Raw genomic sequence first — 21,917 nt, 5'->3', positions numbered from 1 at the left:
ATTGAGTGGAGGGCAAGTGAACAGGGACATTTTTCTTTAGATGTACACAGAGAATGTGCAAGGGAGTGAAAGAAAGAACAAGGGAAAGCGAATGTGAACCCTAACCTCTGGCTGAATCGGGTAAAACGAACCGGGCAGTGTGGAGCCTTTCCCTACGCAATGATACAGCTTTTGAACAGGGAGACTGCTGGGAAGTTCTCATTTCTGAAAAAGAGGTGGAAGCACAGAGTCTCTGGGTTGGGACAGAGTTGGCAAGGGGTCTCTCCACTGAAGTAACAAAGTCAGTGTGTGTGTGTTTGCTGGAGAGAGAATGCCACTTGTTCTTGTTCTTTGCAAGAAACATGCCAAAAAGGAACACTGACATTGATGCCAGTTGGCAAAAAAGCTTTAGAAGTTTTTACAAGTACATACAAAACAACGACATCACAAACACACACAACCGTCTCCCTGTACACTGAGAAACTGAATGCAGAGGAAGGTTTTAGCGTAACCATCCCCTAATACACAAGCTCTCCTTTTGAACATAAGAGCTATTGCTAGCAAATAACTTGGTACACCCCATCATCTATGAGCACGTGACATTACAGCTTCTCTAGGTTTCCACACCCCTGTTGGGGGCTGAGAACGCTGGCTTAGCAGCGAGGTCCCATATCACACATTCAGCCTGCAAGCAGCTATTGTGTGGCTTGTGGCTGTCAGACTCAACTGAACGCACAAAGCTACCTTATGCTGAGTTACACCATCGGTCCATGTAGGCCATTGGTTCATTGACCTTGCATCACCCAGGTTTACAGCATGACTGCCAGTCTCAGGGCCAAGCTACACATGACGAATGACACTTGAACGGCAAGTGGATTGAGTGGAGGGCAAGTGAACAGGGAGAAATACACTTGCCGTTCAAGTGTCATTCGTCACTTGTAGCTTGGCCCGAAGTCAATTGTAAAACACGGTTGCTTGCTAAAAACAAGGCAAATGGCTTGTTTCCCTCCACTCTGTCCCTCTCCCGGACCCTGCGCCAGTCGAAGGGCTGAGGCAACGCACAGCAACGGCCACCAATGGCAGACTGCAATCTGGGCATTCAGAGGTGTCATTCGTCACTTGTAGCTTGGCCCTCAGCTGGCTCTTCTTTTTTTGTGTGTGGCTTTGGCCAGAAGGCAGATCAGTCAAAGATGGATGAATTTCCTAAATGAAACTGGAAATTGAGGAGCCTGTGTTACTCTAGCATTTCTTTCTCAAGACTCTTTCCCATAATCTGCATTCAGCCCCCAACCTGAACTTCAGTGCTGCCTCAGTATTGGTGGAAACCAAGTCAGTTGGTGCAGACACCAGCACCTTCTCATGGGAAACTATGCGTATCGGTGTTTGTGTGTGTTAGACCTACCGTGCAGCAGAAATGAAGAATGTGAAATGGAGCAAGTGGAGAATCACTGCCAGTGTAAGGGCCAAGCTACAAGTGACGAATGACACTTGAACGGCAAGTGGATTGAGTAGCGGGCAAGTGAACAGGGAGAAATACACTTGCCGTTCAAGTGTCATTCGTCACTTGTAGCTTGGCCCTCAGTAGAAAAAGTTGATTTTGATGGACTGATTAAATATTAGGCAGCTTAGTATGTTTAAATTTTTGATGCACCACTGACTTAAGCAGTCGGCTGTGTTGGCCCTTCTAGCTCCGAATCTTCTCTGCTGACTAGCAGCTGCTCTCCAAGAAGAATGTTTCCCTGCCTCTGCTACCGGATAACCTTTAACCGGATATTCCGGGGATCGAACCAGAGACCTCCCGCTTGCAAAGCAGTGCTTCTGTCATTGAGCCACAGACTCTTTCCTGGTTTTTGGTCACACAGTGTCTGGCCCAGTGTCCCCATCACAGCTCCACTGTATTTTTTTGGCCACCTACGGATATGTTTGATTCTGGCTTGGACCAACGACAGCAGAAATACTGCCTGGCCATTGCAGTCAACTTTCCAGATGACCTTTGCAGAGGCAACGGTTCTTCTTTCCTTGCTGAAATTGAGTTCATTTACAAATTCAGACCCCCCCCCCAGCTGATTAAGGACTTTGGATTCTTTTCTCACTACAGATGCTAATTTTCTGCATTTCTCCCCTTGCTCTAATCAAGCTAATTACATTTCACATTGTACTTCCACGTCCTATATTACTTCTTTGCAACACCTCTCCCACCTTCTGTCGGGGATAAAAAAAGACTCAGATCTTCATTTCTACTCATATCTGATGAAGAGAGCTTGACTCTCAAAAGCTTATATCCTGGAAAGTCTTGATGGTCTCTACGGTGCTACTGGACTCAAACCTCGTCCCCCCCACCCCATCGAGATCTTTTTAGGCAGAAGATGTTTCTTTCAAAGCATTTTTTTTAAAAAGGCCATGGCAAATTGACTTTTGAAGAATAATCGTTGCAAAGGACAGCACAGCAGGAATGCTGGAATGTATTTTGTTTGGATTCCTCTGCTTTCCCTTTGCTGTGGAAAATGGCTGAGCCGGCTCTCAGGTCAAAGCAGAGGTCCTGGGAGGAGCCCTGTGGTTGCGGTGGATCAGAATGTGTGGCAAAACAAGCCGTGTGAAATGGAAATGGAAAAGGATGCTGTGTTTTGGAGTTGCCTGCATAGGCTTCCAAAGAGTAGGTCATGTGGGAGGTACCTCCTGACCCGCAGATATGCCGTCCCATGTTGTCTCCACTGACTTAAATCTGAGGGCCAAGCTACAAGTGACGAATGACACTTGGGGCCAAGCTACAAGTGACGAATGGCACTTGAACGGCAAGTGTATTTCTCCCTGTTCACTTGCCCTCCACTCAATCCACTTGCCTTTCAAGTGTCATTCGTCACTTGTAGCTTGGCCCTCAAACGGCAAGTGTATTTCTCCCTGTTCACTTGCCCTCCACTCAATCCACTTGCCGTTCAAGTGTCATTTGTCACTTGTAGCTTGGCCCTCAAACGGCAAGTGTATTTCTCCCTGTTCACTTGCCCTCCACTCAATCCACTTGCCGTTCAAGTGTCATTCGTCACTTGTAGCTTGGCCCTCAAACGGCAAGTGTATTTCTCCCTGTTCACTTGCCCTCCACTCAATCCACTTGCCGTTCAAGTGTCATTCGTCACTTGTAGCTTGGCCCTCAAACGGCAAGTGTATTTCTCCCTGTTCACTTGCCCTCCACTGAATCCACTTGCCGTTCAAGTGTCATTCGTCACTTGTAGCTTGGCCCTCAAACGGCAAGTGTATTTCTCCCTGTTCACTTGCCCTCCACTCAATCCACTTGCCGTTCAAGTGTCATTCGTCACTTGTAGCTTGGCCCTCAAACGGCAAGTGTATTTCTCCCTGTTCACTTGCCCTCCACTCAATCCACTTGCCGTTCAAGTGTCATTCGTCACTTGTAGCTTGGCCCTCAAACGGCAAGTGTATTTCTCCCTGTTCACTTGCCCGCCACTCAATCCACTTGCCGTTCAAGTGCCATTCATCACTTGTAGCTTGGCCCTCAGTGACTGCAGTGTTGATGTAGAATGGACACTGCCTAGGGAAAGGGACGCGCACCAGTGGCAAAATTTGGATTTGGATTTTTACAAATATGGAACTTCCAGATATCCAGAATCCCATTAGAGGGCCAAGCTACACATGACGAAAGACACTTGCCTGGCAAGTGGACTGAGTGGAGGGCAAGTGAACAGGGAGAAATACACTTGCCGTTCAAGTGTCATTTGTCACTTGTAGCTTGGCCCGAAGTCAATTGTAAAACACGGTTGCTTGCTAAAAACAAGGCAAATGGCTTGTTTCCCTCCACTCTGTCCCTCTCCCGGACCCTGCGCCAGTCGAAGGGCTGAGGCAACGCACAGCAACGGCCACCAATGGCAGACTGCAATCTGGGCATTCAGAGGCGTCGCCAGGGCAGCACCGGGCACGGCACAATGTGTTTGCAGGAAGTGCAGAAAGCAACCGTTGAGATGAACCTAGTGGAGCTTCAGTCGTGTGTCGAACGCGGCATTCGGGTGAGGTCCAGTTGTTTGGCAGTGATGGTGAGGTTCTCGGCGTCCCTGCTTGCAATGTGCTGTGGAGATGTTCTCCGCTTTTCTTTAGAAGAAAGCAGCCCATTACCCAGTTTAGTTCAAACGAGTTCATTGCTTTGGATGTCCTCTCTGGATGAAGCTGATGGGAAGAGGAGGTTTCGCATGGAAAGGGTGAGTGTTCCCTCCTTTGGGGACAAAGGCTATCCCTGGATCAGGAGCAGCGAGCCAGCATCCTTCCCAAACTCCACCCCTCTTTAACTGGAGTCATCAAGCTTTCATCTCAAGCTCTGCAGGAAACGAATAAAACCCACTGCCAAAGGAGAAGGAAGTTTCTAATTATCCACAACAGCTACTATGCTACAAGCCGCTTGGCAGAGGAAGGCAGAATAACACTTGAAACTCAAACAAAATAAATTTTTTTGGACGATGACAATTGGATCGGGGTGTAGGCTGGCTCGATAGCGTGGAAAGTCAACCTCTTAGTGGTCAGCAACGGGGGCCATGTTTACAGCCGAGCCAGGGCAGATGTTTAGTAACACTGGCTTTGATAGCTGACTCTCTTCTGCAAGAGCCAAGAGAGATGCAAAAGGCCCATGAATTTCTCTATCACCCAGCTAAAGAAGCGTAGGCAAAGTTCTCATAGGTAGGAATGTTTGAACATCTGCCTGTTCGGCTCACATCCTTTTCGCTGGTTGTAAACAGGGAGCTGATATTTTTATTGGACTCTTCGTTAGCCTATTCATGACAATTTGACAGGTTGCTTCATCGCTGTATGCTCTTAGGCAGGCATGTAGCTCAATCAGCTTTTGCTGCAGCTAGGTTCGCCATTTTCTCTGCTGTGCTGCCAGTTTGGTGCAGTGGTTAAGAGCGCGGGACTCTAATCTGGAGAGCCGGGTTTGATTCCCCACTCCTCCACTTGAAGCCAGCTGGGTGACCTTGGGTCAGTCACAGCTCTCTCAGAGCTCTCTCAGCCCCACCCACCTCACAGGGGGATTGTTGTGAGGATAATAATAACACACTTTGAGAGCCAGTTTTGTGTAGTGGTTAAGTGTGGCGGGACTCTAATCTGGAGAGCTGGGTTTGATTCCCCACTCCTCCATTTGAAGTCAGCCTGGTGACCTTGGGTCAGTCACAGCTCTCTCAGAGCTCTCTCAGCCCCATCCACCTCACAGGGTGTTTTGTTATGGGGATAATAACAATATACTTTGTAAACCGCTCTGACTGGGGATTAAGTTGTCCTGAAGGGCGGTATATAAGTCAAATGTTATTGTTGTTGTTAAGGCTTTTTGAATTTTTTAAAAAGTGGTAATTGCTATTGAGGTGTTATAAACTGATGTTCTAATGAACTAATGCTGCAATCTCTAACATCTCAGCGTTCACTTAAAAAGTAAGTCTCTAGGCCTTTTTTGTGCCGAGTTATTAGGGGAAATGTGCTGCCTCTTCCTGTTAAAGGTGACTGTTGAGGAACTGTAATCACTTGGCCATCACTCGACACATGGCTTCGGCAGACCATTAATGAAATCCTAAAAGACAATCCTTTAAACACAGCCTTAAAAAAATAAGCTCATGGAGATTTAGATCTGAATACTTTTTCCTGGAAGAACATGCCTATTTCTTTACTGTAACTTTCTTGCTGCTTCAACTAATTCCAGTAAATCTATGGTATCACCTTGTCAGGAGAGTCACGAAAAATAGTAATCCTTTAAAGGGAACTGATTCCTCTGCATTGTGAACTTTAAACCTGTCTTCTCAAGCTCCATTCAGCTGCCAGGAAAATGAAACGGAAAGCCGTAGTTATTATTTTTAAAGATGTAGAGGCTTACACTGGTGCAAAGAGTAAGAAGAGAATTATTTCAGGGAGCCAGAGGTCTGGAAAACAAGCTCGGTAAAGAAAGGTTGTCCATTTCTACATGTCCTTAAAGGGACGGCCCACTCACTGAACGCTGGTGGCCTTTCCCCTTGAGTCCAGATGTCTCCATTTTCAAAATGGTTGCAGGCTGTTTGGCTTCTGTTTTTTCAATGTCTTTTCTGGGACTGCACTTTCTGCGCCCAGAAAAGGTGCTGAAAAACGGAAGCCAAACAGCCCGCATTCCGTGAGTGGGCCATCCCTATAAGCATGTGTGGAAATGGCCATTGAAGGAACTGTGTGGATTTAGCCCAAGAAAAAAATGACTGAACAGCCCAGAATTGCCTCCTTCTTGGTCATAGATCCAGAGAAGTTATCCATGTTAGTCTATAGTTGCAAAATACTAGAGTCCAGTAGTACCTTTAAGATTAACCAACTTTATTGTAGCATAAGCTTTCGAGAACCACAGCTCTCTTCGTCAGCAATCTGATGAAGAGAGTTGTGATTCTTGAAAGCTTATGCTACAATAAAGTTGGTTGGTCTTAAAGGTGCCACTGGACTCCTTCTTTGGGTGTGCCTTTGGTATTGTCTCCCATTTTCTCGTTGGCACATTGGCACACATCATTCACTCACCTCACAAGGCTGTTATGAGGAGCAGATGGAAGGAGAGAGAATAATGTATGCCACCCTGTGCTGCTCAGAGGAAGGGAGGGATAAAGTTTTATATAACAAATAAATAACGCTAAAAACTGTCTTTTTCGTATGAGGGTGTATTGGTCCTTCAATTTAGCTGGGTGCATTCTTAGTGAGCCACTGTCTTGGAGAGCCACTGGTGGTCAGAAGTGAGTTGACCTCAGCCAATGGCAGCGGTTAGGTCAACTGATGCCCTTTGCCAATGTGCAGGGATGCCAACAAAATCAGTGTGGAAGGAGGTGGACTGCAAGATCACGCCAGTTGTTGTAGCTGGTAGTCTAGCCCAATGGCAATAGGCCATATGAGTGGGTGGAGCTATTCTGCTGGCTCCTGGACCATTTTAGGTCCCTGTTTATATACACCTGTGGACTTCCCTCCTTAGAGATGTGTGATATCTCCCTTAATAGAAGAACGGAGGGGCGGTGATTCTGAACGTTAATATCCATATTGGCACATTTATTTTAAAAAAGACCCCTGCTCGTTATTTCCCCTGTTAGAACTCATGCATAAAGCAGGACAATGTAATCTCTGTGCCTCGTAGGGTTACCAACACCAGAATTGCCCCCTCCCCTGTGGCCATCCCCTTTAAAAGCATCTAAATCTGGAGCAATTAGCAGGTGATGGTGATTAGCTTCAAAAGTTTTATCTCTGCTTATCAGGCATCTCTTGAAAGGAGTGGCTGCCCCTTCCTTGGCTGTTCTGGAACCCTGTCGATGCAGGGATCCAATAAGCTGGTGTGTGCATCTTTTCTTTTGCTAGGTGTGATGGTTGCAACTGTCGGAAACCTCGGAGATATGTACATATTTTTCCGCCTCTTGAGAGTGATTGAATGTGCTGTTTGTTACTTACCATGTTACCAGTAATTTGACCAGTCTCCTGAAAAAGATCCGTAAAAATGGTTCTCTTTGGCAGGAGCAGGGAGGCGTTAGAAATGGTATGATAAATGGAAAGAAGTATTGGTTTTCTCGCACTTTTCTGATTGGTGGTTGTGGTTTTTTTACACCTTTATTCTACCCTTTGTGTATGTACGTGTTTCAGTTGTCTCCAGACCTGCTGGTTACACAATTATTCTCTCTCTCTCTCTGTGTCTGCCTGCCTGCCTGCCTATCTGTCTGTCTATTAGACGCTCTGACCGTTGCATGCTGTAATCTGCTTGTTTTTTATTTAAAATTTCAGTGGGCTTTGAACATTTCTGGCTTTTACTGGTTGTTTTGACAATTTGTTGCAGTAGAACCACTTTACCAGCGTGTTATGTTTTGTCGGGGAGAGATATTGGCCGTTTTCACACGCGCCCCGGGAGATTGCGCAGACTCACAGCATGAAGCGTCTTCCTAGCATGGTCTCCTGACACGTTCCCCTTTAATGGCCCGATGGCATCAGAAAAAGGGCCATTAAACAGGATCGTGCCAGGAAATCGCGCTAGGAAGACGCTTTTATGCCGTGAGTTTCGTGCTATCTTCCGGGTGCGTGGCCGTGTGAAAACGGCCATTGGGAATTATTAAATGTTTAAAACAAATAAAATGGGGGTGTTAGTGATATGTACAAAACTGCTTTCTGCCCAGTCAGGCCAGGTAGCTGGCTGGCAGTGCCTCTCCCCAGGTTATCCGAGGATCTTTCCTTAGCAATGGCAGTCTGGAGATAGCAGGAATTGTACTTGGGCATGGGCTCTGTACTTATTTAGGAGATTTTTATGCCACCTCTTCATCGTCCTGCTTGAGGCACCTACATTACTGATCCACCCATCTCTAAAGGATCAGACAAATGGTCTACTTAAGAGCAGTATTACCTCATGTGAGAGGTAGTGGCCTACCAGGCTCTCAGACACAGCCTTTCACCAGCTTCTTGCATCATCTTTTCTACCCTATGTCCCCCTTCCTTTGTTGACTTATTTAACTCAAACCTCGGCTGTTGGGTGATCATGCACAAGGGAACTGACATCTCCCGGCCCCCAACCTGCTTCCATCCCAGCATTTAAATACTTGCATTTGTGGGCTGTCCTCTCCTTATTCAAGCTTCTGTTTTTCCCTCCAGTGAAAGGCAGCCAGAAATGTGAGCTCAATTGCCGAGCTGTAGGCTACCGTTTTTACGTCAGGCAAGCCGAGAAGGTCATCGATGGGACACCGTGTGACCAAAACGGGACCGCCATCTGTGTGTCCGGTCAGTGCAAGGTAGGAGCAGTGTTTTTTTTCTTTAATAAAAAGTAAGTGCATTCGCTTAAAGATTTGGTGTTTAAATTTGACTTCTGGTAATTGATTTGTTCCCCTGCCCCCAAATAAAGAACAGAAAGAAAAGGTCTTCTGGATATTTTTTTCATTTTCTTTAGATTTGTGAGTTGTTTGATACTGCAAACAAACTAACCCGCAGGCCTTAGTTTTTTTTTTTTTATAATCCAGGATAAATTGGTTAACCTTCCCAATTGCCTGGGCCTGGCAGGGAATTCCCTGCTTCCAGCCCTAAACTCCTGCCCTGTGGAAATGGAGGAGCAGGAAAAGGTGATGCTCTAGAAATTTCCCTATGGTGTTTACCATAGAGTTTGAGGAAATTCCTAGAGTGTCACCCCAAAGTGACATCGCATCTCCCAAACTCCACCCTCCCCAGGCACCACCTCTCCAGTCACTACCTAGGTAGTGTTGGGAACCCTTGAACAAGTCCTTTAACTTACTGGGAAAGCTCTCGGTAGGCCCTGGCCTTAGGTCACTCAGCTTGGCAACAAGGACGACGGTGAAGACTCATGGGATAAGCTTGTATCCATTCTCAGCATGCCCACCTCCCAGGCCTGAACCATCCAAAGCCTGCAGTGCTCCCAGTGCCGCTCTCAGCACCACCAGGGACCCTTAGCTTAGCTTGCTGCAGGGTTTTTTCAACATCTGGTCTGCCTCCTGTTATTAATTATAAATGTTATTTGTATAATGCTTTCAAGTGTTGAAAATGCTGCTGCGGAGTATGGTATTGTGGAGGTAATTAATAAGTAACTATATCTAGACGTTCAAGGATTCTACGTTATCGATTTCCTTCCGAATGCAGTCTGGAGCCCCTGAAATGCCTCGATGCTCCTGGAATGAGTTTAAAAGCAGTGGCTGCTTGCTCGCTGCAAGAGGCTGATTATAATGCAAAACGTGGAACTGGTGGTGCCATCTTTGGGAACTGTTCGTTTGGCGATGTCCTGTCTGTCAGCTTTTTCTGTGCCAGGGCAGGTCCTTTGGAAGTGTTTACCTAAGTGGGCATGTTCATGAGATGCTCTTGTTTCAAAGGGCATTTGGGGAAATCACCTGGTTGCATTGCTTTCAGTCTTGTAGACTAGGTTTGTTGATTGACCCGCACAGTGTGGTTTATTTGTTTGCAGCTTCCTGTTCCTTTGTTAGCCAGAGGTGTTGGGAGATAAATAAATAAATAAACAAATAGATCTTGGATTATGCCAGAGGTGCTTCTTCAGGTATTGGCTACAATGCCTGCCTAAGGCTGAATATTGATTAAGTGTTCTAAGTGGCACTGCCAAGCTGCAAAACAAAGCCTTAACGGGCTGGAGCAAACTTCTGATTCTTTCAGCAGGATAAGTGAACTGGGCAAAAGATATGTTGAAACTGTGATGGCCTGAAACTGACTAATATGGCGTTGGTCCCTGGACACAAGGAGGTCCGCCTTGCCTTAACCCGGTCCTGGGCCTTTTTGGCCCTGGCCTCTGCCTCTCTGTCTATGACAACTTGGGCCCAGTGGGACTTGCTGCCATTCCACTGGGACTGTAAGACAGAGATGTTCCTCCAGGCCTTCGGTGGTTGAAGCAAGCGGGTCTCCTATTCGGCCTCCTACCGGGGAAGGGGGTGTCCTCTCCTTGGTCTTTGCCTTTTCCATCTGTTGACTGTCACCGGTCCCCATGGGCCCAAAATGACCGTATACAGGCTTGTCTGATGCGTGCTCCTGAACGTGGACTTGTGAAATTGCATTTGCTCCTTTTATGCTTCCAGTTTTTACCTGGTTTTTTATGTCCTTTAAATTGATGCGATCCGCTCTGAGCCTTCTTGGCAAGGAGAGCGGACTGTAAGTCCAATACTAACTAACTAACTAACTAACTAACTAACTAACTAACTAACTAACTAACTAACTAACTAACTAACTAACTAACTAACTAACTAACTAACTAACTAACTAACTAACTAACTAACTAACTAACTAACTAACTAACTAACCACATACATACATACATACATACATACATACATACATACATACATACATACATACATACATACAGTCCTGCATATATAATAGAACTATCTGTGTGTGGTGCATATGATATATACATTTTTTAAATTTCAGAAATGAAAAAGGTTTTATGTATGAATGTGTGCGAATATAGGAGATCTTTATCATTTCTGAGACACAAAGATTGCCGTGTTGCCTTCCGTCCAGCTAAAACTTGGAGTATTGTGTTTAGCAGAAGCTTTATCTTTAAGAGGAGGTCAGCCGTTCCTCTTGAAATGCAATTTGAGAGGATCTCATATGTTTTAAACTATTGTGTTTTCAAAAGGTTTTGCTTATAGATAGACACAACTTATTCCCCCTCACCCCCCCCAACAGACTCCCTTTCTCGTCTCTTGCCTGGCTTGTGCACATCTGGACAATATCACACATGTTCTTGTGCTTTATTTTTAGCCATGCGAAACATCTTTGGAAGCTCTGGATTTTCTTTGTAGATGATAGATAGGTGGTCGAATTCTGATTATTTATTAAAGAGGCTGCTTGATCTAAAGCCGAAGGCCGGAAAATGATTGCAGATTTGATGCAGAATGTGTGCGGAGCTTGGACTGGGAACTTTGTAAAGCTCTCTATGGATTGTTGGCTGGGGAGGAGTTAGCCGTGTTAGTCTGTAGTTGTAAAATAGTAAGGAGTCCAGTAGCATCTTTAAGTCTAACTTTATTGTCGCATAAGCTTTCGAGAACCACAGTTCTCTTTGGCAGATGATGCATAAGTTTTCGAGAACCGCAATTCTCTTCATCGGATGGAACATCTTGCATCTGATGAAGAGACCTGTGGTTCTTGAAAGCTTATGCTACAATAAAGTTGGTTAGTCTTAAAGGTGCTACTGGACTCTTTACTATTTTGCTGGGGAGGGAACTTTGGAAAGGAGGGGAAAGTAAGGCCAGGATAGGGGGGACTAATCTGTGGTCATTAGCTTGCCATTTGCCTTCCTGCAATGGTTAGACCTCTGCTCTTGGCTCCATTTCCCCAGAAAATGGCCTCCATCGTGAAGATCTAGGCATTTCCCCATGTGTCTGTAGTCTTTACTATAGAGATTACGGGAAATTCCTAGATTTGCCCGGAAGTGACATCACATCCTCCCCAAACTCCAGCCTCCCCGGACACTGCCCTCAAAATCTCCCAGCTCCCAGTTCTGGCAGCCCTAATGGTTATAACTCATGAAAGGCGAGGGAGCAACTCATAGGACACACCTCTCCAAGCACCATGTCCAGATCCTCTAGCCAGAATCACTAGAAGAGATCCATGCAGACTTGGTGGTTCAGTGACCTGCTAACAGGTAACATGCAGTGGTGAACTGTGTCAGTTGGCAATGGGTCCAAAATGTCAGCGGGCAATTTTGTCTGCAAAATGTTTAGGAAACGTGTCACAATGGCCTTGAGATTTTAATCTCCTGGCCTGCATGTAGCTTTCCTTTGAGTGATCTCCCTTCCTAATAGTGTTGCCAACTCTGGGTTGAGAAATTCCTGGAGATTTGGGGGATGGTGGGCTTTGGTGAGGGGAGGGACCTCAGCAGAGGGGCCTCAATCTCATACAGCCCACTCTGCAAGGCTGCCATTTTCTCCATCTCTGTAGTCTGGAGATCAGTTGCAATTCCGGGGGATCTCCAGGCCTCAACTGGAGATTGGCAACTATACTTCCTAATGTCAGTCGTGGGCTGAATTGCTGCAGGGCGGGTTGCAGCAGCTGTTTCCAGTACAGACTCACCTTTGCCACCCTGAACCGCCGCCTCTTCTTCAAAACGTCACTTTTTAAACATTTCTGTCTCTGGTCTTGTTTTCCGTATTAGGGCACTTATGCACCCTTGTTCCACTCTTCTTCCAAGGGCAGGGCAGCCTCTGTGGACCCTCCCCCAGTTTTGCCTCCACAGTAGTCCAGTGGGGTTGAGGGAGAACAATGGCCCATAGCCTCTCAGAAACTTCCTTGGGGTGACTGGGGATTTGAACTCGGGTCTCCCAAATCCTGACTCTTAGCTCCTGCACCAGACTGGCTTACCTTCATTAGCAGGTCAGGGCAGATATGCCTGGATTTGCCTTCCCCTCCTCTAACTAGTGCCAAGAGAAAATGGGCGAATGCTTGTTGCAGGATTAGGCTGTTTGATTTATGGGGGCCTTGGATCCAGCGCTTCTTATAGCAGCTTTCCCCATCAACAGCCATTCGACGCCTTTGCTTTTTCACAGCGGGGCAGGCCCATAATCCTGTCTTACAGCAGGTACGTTCTCCGACATGGTTCACCTTTTCGCCACCTTAATCCTTTCAGAGATTACGGCTGAATTGCGGAACTCTGCCAGGACAGGCCTGTCTTTGTTCTTGCCTCGAATGCTGGCTCTGCCCATGGTTATGTCAAGGATGGAATGCGTGTCTCCTCTCCCTCTTCGTTTGGACACCTTTAACCAAACCTCTCACGCTTAGGAAGGAGAGCAGAATGCTGCCAATGGCCTTGGACCTTCAGGAACTGGGGTTGCCAACCTCCAGGTGGTGGCTGGGGATCTCCTGGGATTATAACTCCTCTCCAGGCCACAGAAATCAGTTCTCCTGGAGAAAATGGCTGCTTGGGAGGGTGGACTCTATAGAATTATACCCCAATGAGGTTCCTCCCCCAAACCCACCTTCTCCAGGCTCCACCCCCCAGATCTCCAGGAATTTCCCAACTTGGAGCTGGCAGCCCTATCACCAGTAAACTTCATCACCCAGAGGCAGTCTTGTGCAGTGGTTAGAGCACCAGACCAGGGTCCAGTCTCATGAAGTTCATTGGATAACCTTATGTCAGTCACTCTGTCACCTTGCAGGGTTGTTGTGAGGATAAAATGGAGAAGGGGTGCATGGGTAGTGCATGCCACTCTGAATGTGTTGGATGAATGGTGGCCATAGAGCTGTACAGAAAGAGAGAGAGAGAGAACCGAGATTTATATACAAATGCTGTTTCCCTTTTAAAAATCACACACATTCCCAATGGAATGTGTGTGACTTTTAAAATCTGCAGAGGAGTTAGCCGTGTTAGTCTGTAGTAGCAAAATCAAAAAGAGTCCAGTAGCACCTTTAAGACTAACCAACTTTATACTACAATAAAGTTGGTTAGTCTTAAAGGTGCTACTGGACTCTTTTTGATTTTAAAATCCGGTGTACATAAGTTGGGAATCTGAATTTTGTTACACATTCTGGAGAGTGTTAGCTATTTCAGACAGTCTTGAAGTGTATGGGGGTTACTTATGCAACTGGATTATAGAACGCAGGCTGTAGAAGAGTTTCCCCCCCCCCCCGCCCCCGGCCCATTCCTTTACACAGTCTTAGTATGATTCTGATTCTTTATTACAGCACTTAGCCAGTACATTTACCATAGAAATTTCAGTGCACATTTTACAACCATTTGAACATGGAACATATGAATATATACAGTTTAAAAACATAATTTCCTAATATCTATCAAAATTTGTAAAAACCAGGAAGTCGGCATAGTCCTAAGCAAGCAACCAAAATGGGGATGTACACTCTAATGGGCTTTAACAACCAGAACACAAAATTTCGCTATCTGGTGTAGTGCAGTAAAATCTGAGTTTGACTGCAGTTTCTCTAATTTGTTCTTTTCCGAATGTTCTGAGATACCTTCCAAAAAGGGAATAATAAATCTCGTACGTGCTTCCTTATAGAGAGGGCAACTCAGGAACACGTGTTCCTGGGTTTCAACCTTCCTAAGTATACAAGGGCATAACCTCTCATTCCAAGGAATCTTAAGTCTGCCATCCAGAACAGCAGAGGGTAAGGCAGAACATCTGGACAAAGTAAGCGCTCTCCTGAGTTTGTTTACCTCCAGAATGGATAAACAAGAAGCAGGTGCAGAAATATATCTGTTACTAGGAGGAGCTATAAAAGCTGGAGTGCCCTGTAAGTCAGATTGTCGTTCAATATCATCGATCCTTTGCCTAACCATTTGCCTTGCTTGATCGCTTCCCATCATGAGAAGACAGTCTTAGTATAGTCCGCCATCTAGTGTTAATCCAATGTATAGTAACATGAACCAACTTTTGATCTAATTGGATTTAAACAGCTGGAGAGGATAGAACTATGTATAAGACGCAAGGATGCCAGCAAAAATGGCATGCCTGCATCAAGTCCCTTTCACATTCTCTATAATGTTCACCTTGCAGCTTGCTATCTTTTCATAGCTCACCTTTCCTTGCCCCCCTCCACTTTTCCATGTCAAAGGTTGGTCATGTGTCTTACCACATGACATCACAACATGTGGAAGATGCCCCTGGAGATGACCTTTGGAAGGCCTTTCTGTGTCTCTGGCAATGTGTGTAGCATGTTCAAAACCATTCCAACTGCTGAAAGAGAAAAGCATTCAAGGAATACTGATGTTGCAGAAGGTTAGATTAGTTGGCCATAAGGGCCTGGGAGCTGATAATACAGTAAATGGAAAAGAAGGTCTGGGTGCCGTTCAAGAAAATTCTTGTTGCCTCATTAGTCTAATAACCTTCTTTTGAGAAGTAACCAGTGAGTCCACAAACATGCAAACCTCTGCTGAGGTCCCTCCCTCACCAAAGCTGTTCATTATTCATTAAAAACAAATGACGTTTAATTATATTTACACACATCTAATGTTCTATTAAAATCCAGATCGGCTAACAAAGTCATTAAATGATAGTTAGAGGAGCAAACAGGTTTCTTATTCAGATGGGGATCCAGAATTTCCCGTCATCAAATCCGAATAAATTACACAAGAAAGGAAAATCAAAAAGAGTCCAGTAGCACCTTTAAGACTAACCAACTTTATTGTAGCATAAGCTTTCGAGAATCACAGTTCTCTTCATTATATGCATCTGACGAAGAGCTGTGATTCTCGAAAGCTTATGCTACAGTAAAGTTGGTTAGTCTTAAAGGTGCTACTGGTCTCTTTTCTATTTTGCTACTACAGACTAACACGGCTAACTCCTCTGGATCTATGAACAAGAAAGGAAGAAATGCTCAATCATTTCTATTGAAGACTTCTTACATATACAAACTCTTGATCCCTTTTCTTGGCCTGTAAATTGTCCATATAAGACAGCAAGTGGAAGTGAATTCATTCTTGCAGGAAAAAAACCCCTCCAATAACATGGTATCGTAATACTATAGAAATAGTATGGTAACTAGTATTGATTAAAATAAGAATATCCAAAATACATGGGTGAACATATGCACCCCTTCCTGAAAACTTCCACCAAAAGGTAACTACCAGCCAAACTATAAGCACCAGTCTTCCCCATGGCCAACAGAAGCTGATTCTGCACACGTTGGATAATGCACTTCCAATCCTCTTTAGAGATCATTTGGAACTGAATTTTTCAAGTGTGAAACAAAAAATTCACTTCCAAACGATAGCTAAAGTGCATTGAAAGTGCATTATCCAACGTGTGCGGAATCAGCCAGAAGTCGTAATCCAAATCAAGCGAGTTCAGCTTATCTTTGAGCAAGTGGATCCATCTAGGTTTTAAAGAACCTGCTACTGACCGTCCAACGAGTGATTCTTTACTCTGCAGTGGAGCATAACAGAAGTCAACTTGGGACTTCAAGGTGTGTTATTTTCACAGAAGTCCCAAAATGAAAGGAGGTAACTACCAAAATGCAGAGCTGCAGAATAAACAGTAATCCAGAAATGATGGAAGATGTACAAAAGTATGTATGTAGCTAAACTAATTCCCTTTCTTTTTTGGCTTCTTCTCCCCTGCCTGTTGCAATGCTGAAATGCAGACAGAGTTTTCCTCTAACTTTCATACAATGGTTTAGATTTTAAATGGAAATGAAAAGCTGTTATTTTATTTGCCTGTTTAGAATAACACAAAACATATCGAAAGCTGAGTTTACATTCCAGGGAAAGCGTTTTGCCAGCATTTCAGTGTAATTCCCTTTGGCAGACTGTGCTTCATAGCTGTAATACAAATTCATGTTATGTATTTATTGAAAATATTTACAGTTCCCCTTTCTCCTTAATGGGAGTTGAAGTAGACACAACAAAGATTACGTGTGAGCCAGTATGGTTTAGTGTGGTTGGATTAGGACCTGGGAGATGCAGGTTCAAATTCCCGCTCAGCTATGAAGCTCAAAGGTGACCTTTGTCCACTTGTCTGTCACAGCCTATACTACCTTACAGGGTTGTTGTGAGGACAAAATAGAGAGGAGCTATCTGCACTGCTTCTTGGAGGAAGGGTAGGACAATGGTAAACAGATAGGTAGAGCCAAGCATTGAATTTACTGTAAAGCCAGAAAATATTCTTTGCATGTTCTGCCTTCATGATATTTCTGGTTTCAATACTATCAAGGAAGAATGGGCAAAGACTATTCCTGTAAGCAAAAGAAAGGAGAAACCTAAATAAGATGACTGAGGAAACTTAAAATTGCTCAAGATAGATGAGAAACAAAAGCAAAAGGTGAGAAAAATAGAGTCAGAATTCTAAACGCAGTCTATCATGCCAGGAAAAGTGGAAGGCAGAAAGAAAAGAAAAATCAAAAAGAGTCCAGTAGCACCTTTAAGACTAACCAATTTTATTGTAGCATAAGCTTTCGAGAATCACCGTTCTCTTCGTCAGATGCATGGAGGGCAAAAAGAAACTGGTCAGATATAGAGGAGGAGAGAAAAGAGGAAGACCCAAAATGAGATGGCGGGACTCAAGAAAGGAAGCCACATTCTCCAGTTTGCAAGATCTGAGCAAGGCTGTTAACAATAGGATGTTTTGAAGGTCTTTCATTCGTAGGGTTGCCATAGGTGGGAGGTGTCTCTTGACACAGCATTTAACACAAATACAAACACAAACATAAACAACAAAACAAAACAAAACGGCAAAATATGCAGAAAAAGAGAGCAGACGTGTTCTTTGTCACATCTTTGTGCTGACAAGTGGATAATCTCCTAAAAGCGACGACCGATCATTAATAATGTAATGAGAGCTCCCTCCACTGTCTCTTCGAACTAAAATTGAGCAGCCAGCTCTTGTGTGTTTTACCATACCAATGCCAGAGCTGTTGGTTCACTGCAGTGAAAAGTGCTCGGTGTTTCATCAGCAAATTTGTGAAGAGAGGATGCCATTGAGTTCCCCCAAAGGACGTCTGACAGCAGTGTCACCTGCACCCTGCCCTGCTTTTCTCTGTTCAGATCTGCCCGGCGTTCCACCTAGGATGCTAACCAGAGGTTGCCGGCAACAGCGTTCATTTTTTCCCTCCTTCCTCTCCTTTTTTGGCTTGTGTTTAAAGCACCCTGCCTGAGGAATAGTTCTCCAGAACTCTTAAGCTTACACACTGCTTTGTTCGTTTGGGGTTGGCCCTAAGAACAGATATTACATGGCTTTGGTTTTTGGGTTTTCCTTTGGATCAACCGGCAACCTCTTAGGTTTATCAGGAAGCAGTTGAGAAATATATATTCAGCTAGTTGAGTTGGCCTTGAGCGCCCTCTGGAGGATCCCTCTGCTTAAGGAACAAGAGTAGAGGTAGTGTGGTTTGTTGAGCAGAGGTAGTGTGGCTTGTTAGATGTGATAACCAAATCTTGCATTCTTGCGGTTGTGCTTTGAAACCTTTGTTTCATTTTCACTTTTCTCTTCTGCAAATTGAGTCCGTCCCCGTCCCCCCCCCCCCCCCGGTTCTATTTCCTTGCAGTTTGCTCCTTTTTTCTTTAAAGGAACCAAATTCAAGTAACACATTAAAACACATTAAAGACCAACGAAATTTTGCACAGCATAAGTATTCATGAGTGAAATCTCACTTGGTCAACAGAAATGAGAATGAAATCTCTTCATATCTGACGATGTGAGCTTTGAGTCACAAAAGCTTTTGCCCTGGAAATTTTTGTAGCTTCTTAAGGAACTACTGGATCCATATTTTGTTATTTTACTGCAGACTATGATATGGCTTCCGATCTGATGTGTGTGTGTGTGTGTGTGTGATATGCTGTCAACTCGTCTCCAACCTATGGTGACTCTATGAATGAAAGACTTCCAAAAACATCCTATCATTAACAGACTTGCTCAGATCTTCCAAACTGGAGGACGTGGCTTCTTTTATTGAGTCAAGCCATCTCATTTTATGTCTTCCTCTTTTCCTACTACCTTCCACTTTTCTTAGCATTATTAACTTTTCCAGAGAATCTTCTCATAATGTGACCAAAGTATGACAGCCTTAGTTCTGTCATTTCAGCTTCTAGGGAGAATTCCGGCTTGATTTGATCTAGCACCCACTTATTTGTCTTTTTGGCTGTCCACGATATCCACAAAACTCTCCTCCAGCACCACATTTCAAATGAATCAATGTTCTTCCTGTCAGCTTTCTTCACTGTTCAGCTTTCATACTCATACATAGTAATGGGGAATACCATCGTTTGGATTTTCTTGATCTTGTTTCCCAGAGAGACATTTTTGTCCTTACGGATCTTACCTAGCTCCCTCACAGCTGCTCTTCCAAGTCTCAGTTGATGGTACTCACCTGGTACCATCCATTTTTAAAAACAGTATCTTTGTGATTAGTTTCTGGGCAGGGGGTTGGACTAGATGGTCTGTATGGCCCCTTCCAACTCTATGATTCTATGATTCATAAAGCAAAGGAACAAATTAAGAACACCGACAATTAAAAATGGACGAAATGAAAAGCTCATGACGACAACACTGAAAAATGAAAAGGGATTCCCTGCCTTTAACCAGAGTTAAGGCGGAGTAAATTGCGGTGCAGAGACAGCATTTCTGAAACATTAAAAAAATCGGGGCGCAATATCATGCTTGTCCACCGGGTGGCGCACAACACTCAATAATGAGTTTTGCCTGGCTCATGAAACTCCAGAATTAGCTGAAAGATTGTGCAGGCTCCAGGCAGCTGTTTTGGATAGCTGTTTTTAAAACTTCTAGTAACCTGAAATGTTGGTGCTTGAAAAGGAAATGTGGATCCCCTTTCCCAAGAAACGTGCACTACAATCCACCAGCCAGTTGCCCTGAGCAGATGAGCTTGCAAGTTGCCTATTTCTGTTGGGCTTGCAAAGGTTCTTCTTTTATTGAGTCAGGTTCTCTTTGTCAGATGCATCAGCTCGACTCAGTAAAAGAAGCCGCGTCCTCCAGTTTGCAGGATCCCAGCAAGTCTGTTAAAGATAGGACGTTTTGGAGGTCTTTCATTCATAGAGTCACCATAGGTCAGAGATGACTTGAGGGCACATAACACACAAATACACACACACACGCAAAGGTATATTGTACTGGAGGGTTTATATCTCGAGGAGTTCCTTGTCTTCCTCCTAACCCAGCTTGTGACTTGGAATTAGATCTCTGCAGGGCTCCCCTTGTTTCTTTTCACACGATTCTGCAATAAAGCATCCTGCTAACTTGGTGTCACTCTTGAATGGGCGTGTGACTGTGATGTTCCACTCGCTGGTTGGACTGTAACTATACAATAAGAACCCTCAGTGAGAATGCAAGCATTTCAGCTTTGAAATTTCCTTCTCCCTCCGCTCCCAACCCAAGGCTTGACGCTGAAGACAGTGTGTGTCAAATCCTGCAATCCAAACGGGCTTTAAGGTGAAGGAAACTCAGGCAACTGGAGATGTAGCGACTGCATTCCACAACTCCGGAGCCAGGTTAGCAGACCTGTGCTTTACATCCTAAATTAGGATATTGGTCAGCTTGTATAAATAAATAACAGCCAGACAATATAACAGAGGGGATTCATGACTTTGGAATAGAGACCTTGTGGATAATGGAAAGTCATTTGTATAAGGAAGAGAAATCTCTCACTGACTAAGTATGTGCACAGCTTGCTCAGTTGCTTAAAGAAGAATTGTCGAAGATTTTTTGAACAAAGATGGTGCCTAACCCTATATCTTGGTCCAGACATAACGTGGAACTGTGGTTTATTTTAACAACAGCAACAACATTTGATTTATATACTGCCCTTCAGGACAACTTATTGTCACAGAGCAGTTTACAAAGTGTGTTGTTATTATCTTCACAATTCCCCTGTGAGGTGGGTGGGGCTGAGAGAGCTCTGAAAGAGCTGTGACTAACCCAAGGTCACTCAGCTGGCTTCAAGTGGAGGAGTGGGGAATCAAACCCGGTTCTCCAGATTAGAGTCCTGCCTCTCTTAACCACTACTCCAAACTGGCTCTCAACTTAACTGTGGCTAGTTGCTTATGAAAGGTCTGTTGAGTCATTCTGACTAAGAGGTGTCAATGGCTCATACCTCCATGAATTCATTGAATCCCTTTTTAAAGCTTTCCAGAAAGAGTCAAGCATGCAACTTAATTTTTGACATGAGAGGACATACATTTTTCTAAATATAAAGAGTCCAGTAGCACCTTTAAGACTAACCAACTTTCTTGTAGCATAAGCTTTCGAGAACCACAGCTCTCTTCGTCAGGTGCATCTGACGAAGAGAGCTGTGGCTCTCGAAAGCTTATGCTACAAGAAGGTTGGTTAGTCTTAAAGGTGCTACTGGACTCTTTACTATTTTGCAACTATAGACTAACACGGCTAACTCCTCTGGATACGTTTTGCTGTGTCTCCTTGCTTCCCATAAAGTTTCTGTTCCTCATGGGGGCAGAGAGAGTTTTGAAAAATGTCCTCTCCACCGCCACATGGTTCCTGGTAACCACAGCTGATCCCAAAGAGTCTGAAATATTTCTTTCCCCCCAGCTTATAAACAAGAAATATTTTATAGTCTTATTTTTGAATCCGGTTTAGTCTAAAGTTTTGGAAGGACATAAGAACTGACACATGCAAAATGCTGAAATGAACACCGGGGCTTTGCTTGTCTCAGAAATCAAACCCAAATGTACGCCTCGAAGTGCTGATGAATAGGTTTGTCATTGGCTGTTGCTCCTAGTGGTGGCGACTCTATTCTGTTTTCTTGCGCTACTGGAAATATGAGCTGCCTTTTGTTTCCTCCCTTTAACAGCTTGCTAAAGCCAGGAAAACAGGCGAAACACCTGTCTTCCATTAAAAAGGCATTAATCGAAGAAGAGGTTTATGGGAGCTCCTTTCCTGCCCCCACTAGTTAGAAACTGCAAACAAAAAGGGAGCAAGAGAAGCTGAACTGGACATGTTTTGCCGTCTCTCTGTTTTTTGTCCCGCCATTCCTGCAAAGAGCTCAGGGCAACACATGTGGTTGTG

The 21,917-nt window shown here is 44.5% G+C and overlaps 1 protein-coding gene across 1 annotated transcript in view; it reads left to right on the top strand.

The window, feature by feature from the left end:
- The window catches only part of THSD4 (thrombospondin type 1 domain containing 4), a 330,707-nt gene that overhangs the window by 119,555 nt on the left and 189,235 nt on the right, over positions 1–21,917 (top strand). Inside the window, exon 6 of the mRNA XM_055002122.1 lies at positions 8,581–8,717. Coding sequence (XP_054858097.1) covers positions 8,581–8,717 — 137 coding nt within the window. The remainder of the gene's footprint in view (positions 1–8,580; positions 8,718–21,917) is intronic.

This window comes from Eublepharis macularius, chromosome 18 (assembly GCF_028583425.1).
Source record: "Eublepharis macularius isolate TG4126 chromosome 18, MPM_Emac_v1.0, whole genome shotgun sequence".
Classification (NCBI taxonomy): Eukaryota; Metazoa; Chordata; class Lepidosauria; order Squamata; family Eublepharidae; genus Eublepharis; species Eublepharis macularius.
Note: the sequence above shows the minus strand (reverse complement) of the source record. Positions and strands in the feature narration are given on the sequence as shown.